The sequence below is a fragment of the Bos grunniens genome, chromosome 2 (assembly GCF_055505025.1).
Source record: "Bos grunniens cultivar Pamir isolate PY7600 chromosome 2, Bosgru_T2T1.0, whole genome shotgun sequence".
NCBI classification, from domain to species: domain Eukaryota; kingdom Metazoa; phylum Chordata; class Mammalia; order Artiodactyla; family Bovidae; genus Bos; species Bos grunniens.
The window spans coordinates 23,157,418-23,171,111 of record NC_141166.1 but is presented as its reverse complement, the minus strand read 5'-3'; the positions used below and the strand labels follow the sequence as shown (position 1 = coordinate 23,171,111).

Genomic DNA, 13,694 nt, shown 5'->3' with positions numbered 1-13,694 from the left:
GCACTTTTCACTTTCATGCATTGGATGAGGAAATGGTAACCCACTCCACTATCCTTTCCTGGAGAATCCCAGGGATGGGGGAGCCTGGTGGGCTGCCATCTATGGAGTCTTACAGAGTCGAATACGACTTAAGCGACTTAGCAGCAGCAGCAGTGGGAGACAATGCCACTGGGTGCGGGATATATATGACCAGCACTTCAGAAATCACACAGAGACAAAAGCATCAACTGTATCTGGTACCCAAGGCCAGCCTCTGGCTTCTCTCTTTTCTGGCTTCTGTCCTCTTGGACGCTTTCTGGGGCTGACGTCCCTTTCTCTCTGGGAAGGAGCATCTCGGCACATTCTCTGCTTTTGCTCTGGGAATGATGGGAGCGGACAAGGCACATACTTGGGTGTAACCTTCAAACCTGGAAGAATCCTCAACTTCCCCTCGACCTCTAACTCAGCCTCAAGCTCCTTTCCTGCTTTCTCATAGGTAACTTTCAACTGGACAGAATACAATTTTTTAAAGTTAGTTTTCATAGACCAGTTTACCCCATTCTATAAGACAACATGCAGTATTTCTGGTGGTACTGTTTATTTATTTATTTAGTATTTTCAGATCATTCAACAGTCCCTTTTCCATCAGTCTCACAAAGGCCTCCCCCATCCCCCCACACACTTACATCTACACCCACAGAAAACATTGCATAGACAGCATTTTAAACTAATCCTCTTTCTCTGTGTACAGTAACACATCTTTGGCAGTTCTGGCAGAAGGTTGGCTGACATTCTCAGGGTGATGGGAGAAGAGGAGAGGAAAGGTCCCATTGCAGGCTGGAGAGGAAAATTTGTCCACAGCATTCACAAAGCTCTTTTTGTTCACTTAAGAAGTTTCTTCTGATCCGTATCGATTGACAATCATAGGACTTAAATCAAAATGCTATGTTATTTCCATTTCTTAATCTTGCTGTTGCTTGGAAAAAGGAATAACAGAGGAAAAAAAAAAAAAAACTTCATTGTTCTCCCAACAGAGCTTGAAGGAGAACAAACATGCTTGGCAGCATATGCCTAACGAAGTCATGAGTGCCAGGAAAAGAATGATAATCCTTGGCCTTTAGAAATATAACAAGCAGATTCTGTGTATTTAGTTTAAGAAAGAAAATCAGACTGCTCATTTTGTAAGCCAATCGTGGAAACTTAATGGAATTTTTATTTCATCTCTTTGATATGACTTTTATTTCCCAAACTTTCTGAGTAGGCAGATTGCATCTTCATTCTTCTCATAAGGAACACTCTTTCAGGGTGGATTTTAGCCTTTTTCTGTGAGGGTCTGAAGAGCCCAGGAGAACAATTGTCATGAAATGAATTCCACTGTGATGGTTGCTAAGTGTGAGTGTGTCAGTAGCGTCAAAACAAGCACTTCCCTTAAAGAACCATCTAGCTCAAAACCACTTGGCAAGAGGAAAATGAGCATATTTCCAGGTAAGGAAATGGAGGCTTTCCAGCATAAGAACCCAGGGAGGAAAGGGGTTCCAACTTCACCTACAAAATTATTCAATGACTGAGGATATCACCTCCCAACTGAAATAAAGTTTCACTCAGCTGCATGCCCACTCCAAAGTCTGCATCACACTCATGTTTTTCTAGCTGCTTCCTCGTAGACTAGAAGTTCCCCTTTTTCTTTCAAACATGTGTTGTCCCATTTGCCCATAGCTGGTAATTAATCATAACAAAAGCCAATAGATTCCTGTTTTCCTTCCTTATTAAAAGTCTAATAAAATTTTTATTTTATTTTATTATCTTTTTTAAAGCTGAAACAAGTACCTATGTTCACCATATTCTGAGATTCCCAACATTTACGATGGTCATAAAATCAATATGGGCTCATGCAGCCAGAGTCTAGGTGTAAGTAAGCAGGCTTTCCTCACTTCTAAAGTATAGAGGTTAAACTCACATAGTGCAAGGCTCCTCAACCCTAACTTGTCCACTAAGAGACTCTGGGGAGCTTCTTAAATAGCAGAGCCAGGGACCTTGACCCAGATAACGTAATAGTTCCTTCTGGGGACTGATCCCGACCCTAAATCTCCTCAAGTGGATCCCGTGCAGGTTGAAAATCAAGAACTACAAGTCCATTCTTCAAAGGATGCTCATAGCTCTATAAGATTCTCAGACAACCAGATTGGGAAACACTGAAAACTAAAAGTTTCTAAGATGGTCACAGTACACATTCACATGTTGTTCTGCTCTATACCATCCAACATGCAGTGTTGTCCCAAAGGTATCCCTTTGATTACTTACAACATAAAACTCTCATTTGACTCCCTTAGCAACAACACGTGGGACCCATAAACATTATTCTTTGAAGAGAAATTTTCAAGGCATCTCTATGAGCAAAGCTTTAGAGCAGTGATTTTGAATGCTTGTTGCTAAATGAAGGGGAAGATTAGTTTTGAGGAAGATTGTGGATTTTCCTTGTAGATGCAAATACCTCTCCCTGACCTGCTTTGAAAGTTAAACATTGCAAGTAGCATCTTCTGTTCCTACAGTGAAGTCTCCTGGGTAGCAGAAATGTCAAGGAAGCTGGGAAAGGCATAAAGCTTGAGAGGATTAAGTAGCCACAAACCAAGATTACCAATCGAGGGCCCCAAAGAGGAGTTTATGCAAGGCTGAGTCGGAGAGGAGTGTTAGACAGTATGGATCCTGAGAAGACAGAGAGAACTAATTATGTAAATTAAAATTTTGATAGATCTTTGTTTTCTCTTAAACGTGGACTTCCTAAATTTGTCCAACAGTTTGCTGTTAGCCAAGGAATCTCAAACATGTCTGGGTACTTGTGTGGTGAGCCGAATGACTAGTTTCTGTTAAGAGGGATTGAGATTCATATTCACCCACCTGAGCTTTACACTCTTGACTGCCCTTATGAGATTGCTCGTTTGGTTTGTATTTAACCGGAGCTTCTTGAAGGCGTTCCAAGTAATATACTTGATGCTGGATTCAGATTGAGAGTCAAGATGAACAAAGCTTAGGGTCTTCTGAATACCATCTGGCCCATCCAATATCCCTTCCTAATGGTGCCTGAGAGTTCTTAACTCAGGATGTTAAATGTGGGAAAAATAAATAAATAAAATTACCACATTACAGAATAATTATGGTTTATTAACAGTAGCGGAGAAGGCAATGGCACCCCACTCCAGTACTCTTGCCTGGAAAATCCCATGGATGGAGGAGCCTGATGGGCTGTAGTCCATGGGGTCGCTAAGAGTCGGACACGACTGAGCGACTTCACTTGCACTTTTCACTTTCATGCATTGGAGAAGGAAATGGCAACCCACTCCAGTGTCCTTGCCTGGAGAATCCCAGGGACGAGGGAGCCTGGTGGGCTGCCGTCTATGGGGTCACACAGAGTCGGGCACAACTGAAGTGACTTAGCAGCATTAACACTAGCATGATTATGTAAGCAGTAAACAAATTTGTTGTTGCTCAGTCATTAAGTTGTGTACAACTCTTTGTGACCCCATGGACTGTAAACTGCCAGGATCCTCTGTCTATACACTCCATGAAAGATAATGCAAGGAATAAATTTCAATCAACTTGCTTTCTAAGAAGGTAGTGATAGTGAATCCTTTGGCTGGACCGTGGTTAAAGGGAAGGTCCCATTGCTGATTCAACCCATCTCTACTTCCTCAGGTACTGTGGTCCTACCATTCTTATTATGCACGCATCACATCTCCTGTTGAACACTATCACCCCACCTGTCTGAAATGTCTTTTTCTTTCATTATAGGTATTATATCAGAGAATTTATGTGTCTCTGATTTTATTTTATATCAGAGAATTCATTTTATATATTTATTTTATATCAGATAATTTATATTTGTACATTTACAATCTCTCAGCAGCTCCTTGAAATTCATACTTAACTCTAGAATCCTCACCAACTGTAATTCTATAATTTTTACTGTAGTTTGTCTTTAGAAAGAACTTAGTAAAATTTCCTCCTCCTTTACTGCGTGTGCTGCAAGGCCATCTGCTATTGATGACTTCTTCCCAGTGGGTTGAGCAGGGGTCTTTTCTTTGTAGTTAGTGATGTTTCAAGCCATGAGAGATGCTTGTGGCACTGCTGAATTTTGCAGGAGACATTTCCAGATTGGGTATGAGTTATGGAAGGCTCATCTTCACTGTAAAATTCACTGATTCTGTGACACTTCCTTCAATGCAATAAAAGATTCCCTAGCCTGTGAAAGCTCATTACTTAACCTTGTATTTTTATTATGTATTGTCTGCATATTCTCAGGTAGTAAAAGATTAGAAACCTATATCCTGTCTGGTTGTGGAACAGGAAATGATGAACAGACATAATGGAAGAGGTGGTGGTAAGGATCAAAAGGATGTGGGTTGAGTCCAGGAACCAAGTGGAGCAGATCAAGGGCAAAAATGTGTCCCCCTCACATATTGACTGCCCCATGGCCCATGGGACTGGTGTGTGACAGGAAGAGCAAAGTCCACAGGTCATACTGGCAACCCCTTTGCCTGTTGATTATTACAAGCATCTGTATCAGGGCCATCAGAGGCCACAATATTTTAACCACACATTATATTTTTATCTATGATTCTATACTTAGAATTTTTCTTTTGAAAATCCCCATGATCCATGAGTCATAAGCCTATGCACAAATTCTGGGGACAGGCAGGCCTGGTTCAAAAGCAACTTAGTTGCAAGCTCTAAGACCTCATACAAATTATTAAGCTCCTTAAAGGTCATATTCCATCTGTAAAACATTGACAATTAATAGTCCCTAATTCATATGGCTGTTTGGAGATAAGTCATATATAGGATCAATAAGTCATGTGTAAGTCATGTATAGGATAATACCTTATACACAGATGTTTATGATTTCAATATCACTACCATTATTGTTACAGGTAATTTAATCCATGCACTCATTTAACGCACATCTTCATTAATGAAGTACCTGGGATCATTAATCTTCAATTCAAATGTGAGCCATGTGACTCCACACAGGACACAGTGTTATAGAAGGGCTATGTTTCAGAATTGACTCTACCAGTCCATTTACCAATTGGGGTGTGTTTCTTTATTCATAAAGCAGGTATAATCATACTATATGGCATATTCACAAGGACACTGTGACAAGCATATCACTTGAAGAATAAATGTATCTTGTATAAATGTAAAATACTCGTAATTTGGATGCTATTTCCACAACGTATTCTGTCAGTATGGTGCAGAGTATAAAGTAGGGTCTGCTAAAATAAGAACATTTTTAAAAATATAGGGAGGCCTGGAGTGCTGCGATTCATGGGGTCACAAAGAGTCGGACATGACTGAGCGACTGATCTGATCTGATCTGATTTGATAGTTTATTTACAATGTTGTTTTAATTTCTGGTGTACAATAGAGTGACAGTTATACATATACACATTCTTTTTTATATTTTTTCCATTATAGTTTATCACAGGATATTGAATAGAGTTCCCTGTGTTATACAGTAGGATTTTGTTTATCCAATTTATATATGCTACTTTGTATGTGCTAGAATTGCCTGACAACACTGAGAGCAGAGGTGTCATTATCCACATTTTTTAGTTGACAAAACTGAGAATCATAAAGATTCAGTGCCTGACAGAGCCAAGACCAGAAGTCAAGAGTTCTTGATCTTTAATTCAAAGCTCTTTCTTCTATCATGATTTAGGAAAGGATCATGTAGGGAGGCTGCCTTTTCTGAGAGATTTTTTTTTTGGCATTGAGGCTCAGGGGGAAAATAGCATTTTTTTATAACAACTTTTATGTTTTTTAAAAAGAGTGTTTAAAATGCATTTCCAAAGTATATATTAGTAAAAAGTGATGTCATTATACTCTGTCTCAGTAAGAAGATGGATTGGTTCAGAGCGGTGAACTGAAAGCTGAAGAGTAACATCTGCTCATAGCCATGTTTACCTAAACATGGTGTACAGAAAGACCAACATAAAAATAATGGGAGATTTAACACAAAAGTATTTTTATATTTTCCCAACATGACTAGTAGAGTTGTTTTCTTAACAGCAGAATTGCAAGAAAACTTTTCTTTCTGTATCCATGGTCACCACCCAGCTCAAGTCACTTGGGATCTCTCCAAGATTAGCACAATGGCCTGACCATTTGATCTATCTCATTTTATTCTTGCTCTGGGGCTTCTCAGGTGGCACAGTGGTAAAGAATCCACCTGCCAATGCAAGAGACACGAGAGATGCTGGTTTGATCCCTGGGTTGGAAAGATCCCTTAGAAATGGCAACCCGCTCCAGAATTCTTGCCTGCAAAATGTCCTGGACAGAGAAGCCTGGCAGGCTACAGTCCATGGGGTTGCAAGGAGTCATACATGACTGAGCACGTATACACACACACACACACACACACACACACACACATTCTTATTCTTCAACTCCCATTATTAACATGGAACTTTACACCATCTCACTCTTTTGTTTAAATCACCAAAAACTTCAACAATCACCTTTACCTGGACAACAACAACAAGAAAAGAGCCTTAATGGGTGACATTTGCTAGTTCCCACCTGTATAAATATTTCTATTGTGACTAATTTCAAACCAGCAATGTGAAGTCATCTTGGAGGTGGGAAGATAAGTGCAGGAGATGTTCTGCCTAGCCAGGATAATCAGCTCCACGTCTAACTGGAAATCTCCCCAATGACATCCCAAGCCACTCAAAGTGGAATTCAGTGGCTATGAATTATGCCCATGTTTCCAGTTACCTCTTTAGTCTCACTTCCAATCCAAGTCTCTTCTTGTTAGTTTCACTCTTTATTACTCAGTTATTTAATTGGTAAAATGGGAATGTGCTTGTGAGGACACATCACATGAAAAGTATGACAGCATTCAGTACTCCCAAGAAGGTAAATATTTTATAAATCCAAGTTGGTGGGAACACCGGCAGTTCCCTGAACATGAGGGAATGTGACACATACTGAGCCAGACAAATTACTCAATGAGTGTGTCTCCCCACAAAACTGGATGTGAACCAAAGTTTCTGTCACCTGATTTTCTGTGAATAGTCTCTAGATCTTTGGGTGAAAAAGGGAAGTATTAGTTTGCTTGATTTTGAGGATGATTTCAAAAGGCAGAGATGAGTCATTTGCAGTGATGAATACAGTCACATCAAATCCTCTCCGTTTTGTAGGTTCAGTCACTAGGACTTTACTTTGCAGTGACCAGTTTGGCTGGATTCACCTTATTGTCTCAATTAGCCATTCATTTCTGCTCCAGAATCTGCTTGTGGTTTTTGAAGGGAAGATACTAGAAATCAAGATATAAAATTTCATTCCTTCCAAGAAACTGTATCTCAGAAAGGGTAAAAGAGGTTTGAAAGAAATGGTTTGAAAATAGACCTTCCACATGTATCTGTCAAGGTATGACTTTGGTTTGTTTTTTTTTTTTTTTTTTGTATTATCTGAACTTGGTCATATTGTGTAGGGAAATGTTATTTTCTATTTATGTTAATGATGCCTTGAGAATTGAGGAACAGTGGGAAAAAAGGTGAGGAGATATAGCCCCCGGAGGAGGGCATGGCAACCTACTTCAGTATTCTTGTCTGGATAATCCCTTGGACAGAAGCGCCTGGTGGGCTACAGTCAGTACGGTGCAAAGAGTCGGACATGGTTGAAGTGATTTAGCACAGAACAGATTGCTTTCTGCTCTTTGAGCTTGTATACACAAGGTAATCACTTCTTTACTTATGTCCTTATGCAGGGTGGGGAGAGCAGATCTTGTTAGCCTGGATTCACAAAAATGTTAAATATATGCAGCTTGTTTATATCTATATTTCTTATACCACTATCATTAAAGCTAATAATACCAACCCAAAACAATGCATCTTTATCCAAACTCTTTAAATTTGGCTGGGGAAAAAATTGAAAGTATTTATTTGCTTATCACACAGAATTAAACTAATACTGCTCATGTAACTTCTTCATTGTAAAAATTCTACACTTGTACTTATTTTGATAATTTATAAAGAAATATTGGTAGATCAATTTTTCTGTCAATATAGTCTTCTAAAATTTCAGGACTGTGCTAGGACCTATGCGAGCTAAAAATAAGCATAAGAGACAACACTTATTCTCTCTTTCTCACTTTAGGAACTTCTAATTTATTTAGGAACAAAAACTCAAAATTACAAAATTAACTGGGAAAAAATCTGTTATATTTGCACTTCTGAGGGCTAAGAAAGTAGAGAAGCTTAGAGAAATAGCTATTAGTGAGAGTGAATTGAAGGATGAGTAGTGGTATATTTTAAAGGACATGTAGAATTTGCAGAAGTGGAAAGGATATCTTCTGTGAAGAATGAATTATCCCCTCATCCCCCTGTCTAAAGCAGGTCCCCTCCACTTTCTTTCATCACATCTTTCACTTCCACTCTATTTTCTTCCTTGCTTGCTGAGTTGCTTTAGTCATGTACGACTCTGTGACCTCATGGACTGTAGCCTGCCAGGCTCCTTTGTCCATGGGATTCTCCAGGCAAGAATACTGGAGTGGATTGCCATGCCCTCCTCCAGGGCATCTTCCTGACCCAGGGGTCAAACCTGCATTTCTTTTGTCTCCTGCATTGGCAGGCAGGTTCTTTATCACCTGGCATTAGTCTTGATCACCTGGTTCTGCTGGTCTCTTAAGTTTGGGAAAGATAAACAATCTTGGTCTCTGTTGAAAGACAGGGACCTAGTACACTAGCTGGCACAGATAGGTCTTCAATAATTATGAGTTTAAATAGCAAATTGTTAATTAATCAGGTATCTGTGTTTTTGAAGGGGATTATCAGCAAAGAAAGGATATTGAGAAGTGTAGTATCAGAAAATAAGTTTGAATGTGTATGGTGCTGTCACATTAGAAAATGTTTTAAGATCAAATACTGTTAGGGGCATTTGAGCAAGGGAGTGTTCCGTTTAATGGATCTTCAGTAGATTGACCTAGTAATGCTCTGGGAGAACCATGAGAGGAGAAGGCTGCAGAGGAAATCTGGTTCTTTGCTTGAGGTCATCTGCATGTGATGATGACAGCCTTGCTGCTATTACCCAGAACTGGCTGATCATGACTTCCACACTTGATACACCCATGTTCGTCATATGTTCTTCATATTAATATTACAGCACAAGGACTCGGGTGTTGAGGCTAGTTGCCAAGCAGTGATAATAACAATTGTTCATAAAACTTAAGCTGCTGGCAGAAACACAAGTTTTACAGCAACTGGGGAGGAACATGGAGATGATTGCAAGACCAGTAGACAAGAGGTTTCAAGAAAGTGTCAAAGGAGATTTGAGATCAAGCAAACAGAGGTAGTGAGCAAAAAAAAAAAAAAAAAAAAACAGGTGTTGGTAGTCAATGATACAGATGCTTAAAATTAAGGTTATGGGGGGAGTGAAGTTACTGGTTATTGAAAGGATAGGTTCTATGAGAGAGAGGGCTGAGATAAGAAGAAAAAAAGGAAATATTTGAGGAAAAGATTTCAAAAAACTGAGTGGCCAGGGAATGTGCATATATTTAACACTGTGTGTTACATATTTCTAAGTTAGCCTAAAATTTACCAATTTTTCTATTTTTTAAACTGACTTGAAATGAAAATCTCTTTTGGTGATTCCAATCTGGAATCCAGAGTTTGCAAATGCTTAAGAAAACTTAAAACAAATGTTCACAAATGACAGTTATAAATGCGGTAAAAATCAGCCTTTGCCAAAGAATCATTACGTTAATTGTCCTCCTTAAGTTGAATCATTCCTCAGAAAACAAAAAAACTTCCTTTTCAATAAGACAGCCATGAAGTCACATGTCCTTGCTCCCCTTAGATGTGCATAAGAAGGGTTTATTTCAATAGGGTAGATCTTAAATTCAAATGTGCTTTCCATTAAACCGTAAACCCTGGGGGCTGTGTATTTTTCACTATTGTGTAACACAGGCAACAAATAACAGATGATAAATATTATAATGAGGCCAGCTAAGATACCGCATCCATTATAATGGGGAAATTGTTTCTTTTTATTTTAAGATGCACTGTGGGCATTAAAAATGTTGCTAAACTGTTGTGATAATAGCTTCTAATTTGTTATGAATAAAGATGTGTAGGAGAGGATGAGGTTTGATCAAAAGCAAATTTTTAACACTGGACCCTGAAGCCCTTAAGGGTTGCACTTTAAAGTGAATAATCCAAGTGCATGCATTGACAGGGAGCATTCGGTTCAATCATTTTGTCTGAAGGAAACCAATCTGGGAAATTGTTCCCGGAAAGTCATTCTAGAAAAGCAGAGCCAAGCTTCTGACCTCTGCATAGGCCGTCTACGGCGTCTATATTTCAGTCTTTTATATTATTACATTTGGGTGCATTAAGCAAATGTAAACCTGATGTGTATAAAGACAACACACTGGCCACTCCGTTTAGAGTAACTAATGTATCTATGAATGAGTGTTTCGTTCTTAAGCAGTATCTCTAGTGATTCCATTTACAAGTCACTCATTATATGGATGAGAGATAGAAGGTTGGATTTTAAAATGGCAGGCATTTTTTAAAAATGAACTTTAAAAATGCCAAGGAATACGGTTCTCTCAGACTTACCAGTTTGCCAAGATAGTGTGTTCAATAGAAAAAAAATGGTTTCTGTTTTTAAACAGGAAAAACACTTCATGAATATAACCTGACTTTGTTTTATGCTCACATTTTAATGCCACAAATATCATGAATGATTGCTGGGTAAGGTATTATAATACTACCCTAGTGGTAGGTGAAAGAATCTGTTTGGACATGATTTCTCCAGTAGCCTTATGGTCATATGGTGATGTACAAGCAGAGCTAGAAACAGAAATCTCCCAACTAGGGTGGAAAAAGCATGCATACAGTGTGTGTGTGTGTGTGTGTGTGTGTGAGTGTGTGTGTGTGTGTGTGTGTTTGTATGCGTATCTGTCTGTCCATGTGAGATTTATAGTGTCTTTTTCTGTAAATGCAACAATTATAGATTTTTTTTCACTTTATCAGTACTTCCTAGAAAAACAATGGCTTGAGTATTTATTTAGTTGTAGACCTTGAGCTCAGTCTTCTTTAGAGGCTGGGAATTTCTGGAAGAAGTAAAATTCTCTAAACTTCACTTTACCTCTTCACTTCCTTCCAAACCAAACTTCTATTTAAAAAAATAGTCTTACAGACTTATTTATTGAAGAAATTTCTAGACAGTTTTAATCCTTTAATTTAATATACACTTGGAAATACTGAGCTAAAATAATTTACTCTATATTCATTTTCATTATTGTCTGAATTTACTTAAAATTCCTAAACATTTACATGTTACTTTCTATGTGCAAAGAAGCATACCTGATACTATGGGAGATAAAGAAATGTACAAAATTTGATCCCCATTCTCAAAAAATTCTAGAATCTCATGTTTGTGTATGATAGCTGTATGGCAGAAAGTGACAAAAAACACACAAGAAATTCAAGACAGAGGAGAGAGAGTATTGATAAAAGGCTCAGGGAGAATGTGGCACTCAAGTTAGGCTCCAAGGAACATGAAATTTATTTTTTTTTTCAAATGGAGATACAGTTTGAAGAGGAAGTGATCTCAGGGAGACATAATTATGGAGTGGGTGGAAACGAGGTTGGGCCATATGTACAAAGTCTGAATTGCCTTACAGATAAACTAGACTCTATCTTGGGTAGTACTGAAGGCTCTATAGAAGAAAGAGGTAATTTTATTTCTTTCTTTTGTTTTTAGGATCATTGTTGAGGTTAGTGAATATTGAGGTGGGATTCAGATAGAGAATCAACTTAGTAGCCAAGACAAAAGTTAATTAAAGTCTCATTGATGGTTTGAAAATAAGAGACCCATGTGAGAACCAAAGAGAAGAGGAAGGATTTACTGACCAGAATGTACATAGGAAGATTGTAGGTGTGAAATTGCTTGGGAATTTCTGTTCTGTGACTGGTAGCATAAGGATGCTATTGAACACCAAGTTTCAATAGAAGGAAGTGAGAGGTGATGCTGAATTAGTTTTGGAATATACTGGCCTTGTGTATCAAAGGGATATCCAATTGAAAATACCCAGCATTTGTGGGGAGTGCAAGTATATGTCTCAGAATTTAAGAAACAATAGAATATTGGATTTAGAAATCAAGTGAATAGAATAGAATGTTGAACTCTTGAAAATTGATAGCTGTCAAGGACATGTATAGAGAAAGGACAATAACGGAAATAGAACCTTGGTTTATACTGAAGCCTGAGGGCAAGGAGAGAAATCAGTAAAGATAACAAGCAGGAGCAGCCAGAAAGATGAAAAAATAACAGAGGACATTTTCAGGGAAGCCAAGAAAAATAGGACATTCTAGAAGGCAGCTGTGGTCTAAAAGAGTGAAACCAGCTCTAAAGAGACCAACAAGAATCTAGACAAAGAAAAAAGAAAATCTCCTAGATTATAGGCTTTGCAAGGAAAGAGTGTTTTTTAAGGAAACCATTTCAGTAGACTTCGGTGGCAGAAGTCAGATAACAATGGACACAGAGAGGGTGTGATCTGTGGGTCGGTCACAAAGGAGGCCAGACTTTTGAGAATTTTATGTCCTGTTTCAAGGCGCATCTTCAGCAGCTAACGATGTTTTGGATGCAAAAGAGATGTTCAGTAAATATTCGCAAATTAAATATAAATGAATGACCTAATACATGAATGTGAGAGAAGGAAGAAAGGCAGGAAGGTAGAGTAAAAGGGGAAAGAAGAAGACAGGGAGAGAGGAAGAGTGAAAGGGAAAAAGAGAAAGAATGAGAGAGATGGGCAGGAACTCACACAGGTTTGAAGGAAAGTCTTTCTAAAGAAAGGGGAGCCTGGAATCTTCTGGATTGTCAATGAGATTAAGCCAATGGAGAATGCAGAAGGATGAATGTATGTCAGAAAATCCTATGAGAGAGACTGAGTCAGAAAACCAGAGGAAGAGTATATAGCTAATGATGTGGAGAGAATCACAGATGAAGAAGCAAGGGTCTCCTCATTAGAGGGTAACAATCTTCTCAGTGAAAGAGACTTTGAGGTGAGCTCTACTGAGGGCCTGGGCTTGAATTTACCAAAACCGAGGTGTCCTAAACAGTCATTATGCCGTGTACCATTTGTCAATATAATATTATCTTAACCTTTAGGGAAGTGGAGAAGGGAATGGCAATCCACTCCAGTATTCTTGCCTGGAGAATTCCATGGACAGAGAAGCCTGGTGGGCTACAGTCCGAGGGGTCGCAAAGAGTCGGACACAACTGAGCGACTAACACACCTAACATAACGCACATGAGGTCTCCTAAACAGTCATTATGCCACGAACCATTTGTCAGTATAATATTATTTAAACATTTAGTGAAGATAAACTTAGTTGTATTTGGATAATTTGAAAATACTATTTAGAAAGACATGATGATTATTGGTTTGATACGGAAGATGAAAGAGCGATATCTTTTTATTCATTGGCAGCTCATTTTCCACAGTTATTCTAGAACTTAAACTTTCTGAAGTGTATTATTCCCTTTCAGCCTCATAGCTCTATTTAAACTGCAGGATATTTCTGAGACCTGAGAAAATAGTTTGCAAGTAATATTTCACTGTGTTCAAATACTCTGCATTTGTAGGTACTTTCTATAATGCTTTTGAAGTTTCCTTTTGCCCAAAACATTTACAGCATCATTCCATT

At 38.5% G+C, this 13,694-nt stretch overlaps 1 protein-coding gene across 4 annotated transcripts in view; it reads left to right on the top strand.

Moving 5' to 3' along the window:
• NYAP2 (neuronal tyrosine-phosphorylated phosphoinositide-3-kinase adaptor 2) overlaps positions 1-13,694 on the top strand; it is a 324,463-nt gene that overhangs the window by 109,772 nt on the left and 200,997 nt on the right. Inside the window, exon 1 of one of the 4 annotated variants that reach the window (XM_086365620.1) lies at positions 6,952-7,407. The exons of the other annotated variants lie outside the window; for them this stretch is intronic. Within the exon in view, the coding sequence (XP_086221746.1) occupies positions 7,394-7,407 (14 nt within the window). The 5' untranslated portion in view covers positions 6,952-7,393. Of the gene's footprint in view, positions 1-6,951; positions 7,408-13,694 lie in introns of those variants that run through there. 4 annotated transcript variants of the gene reach the window in all.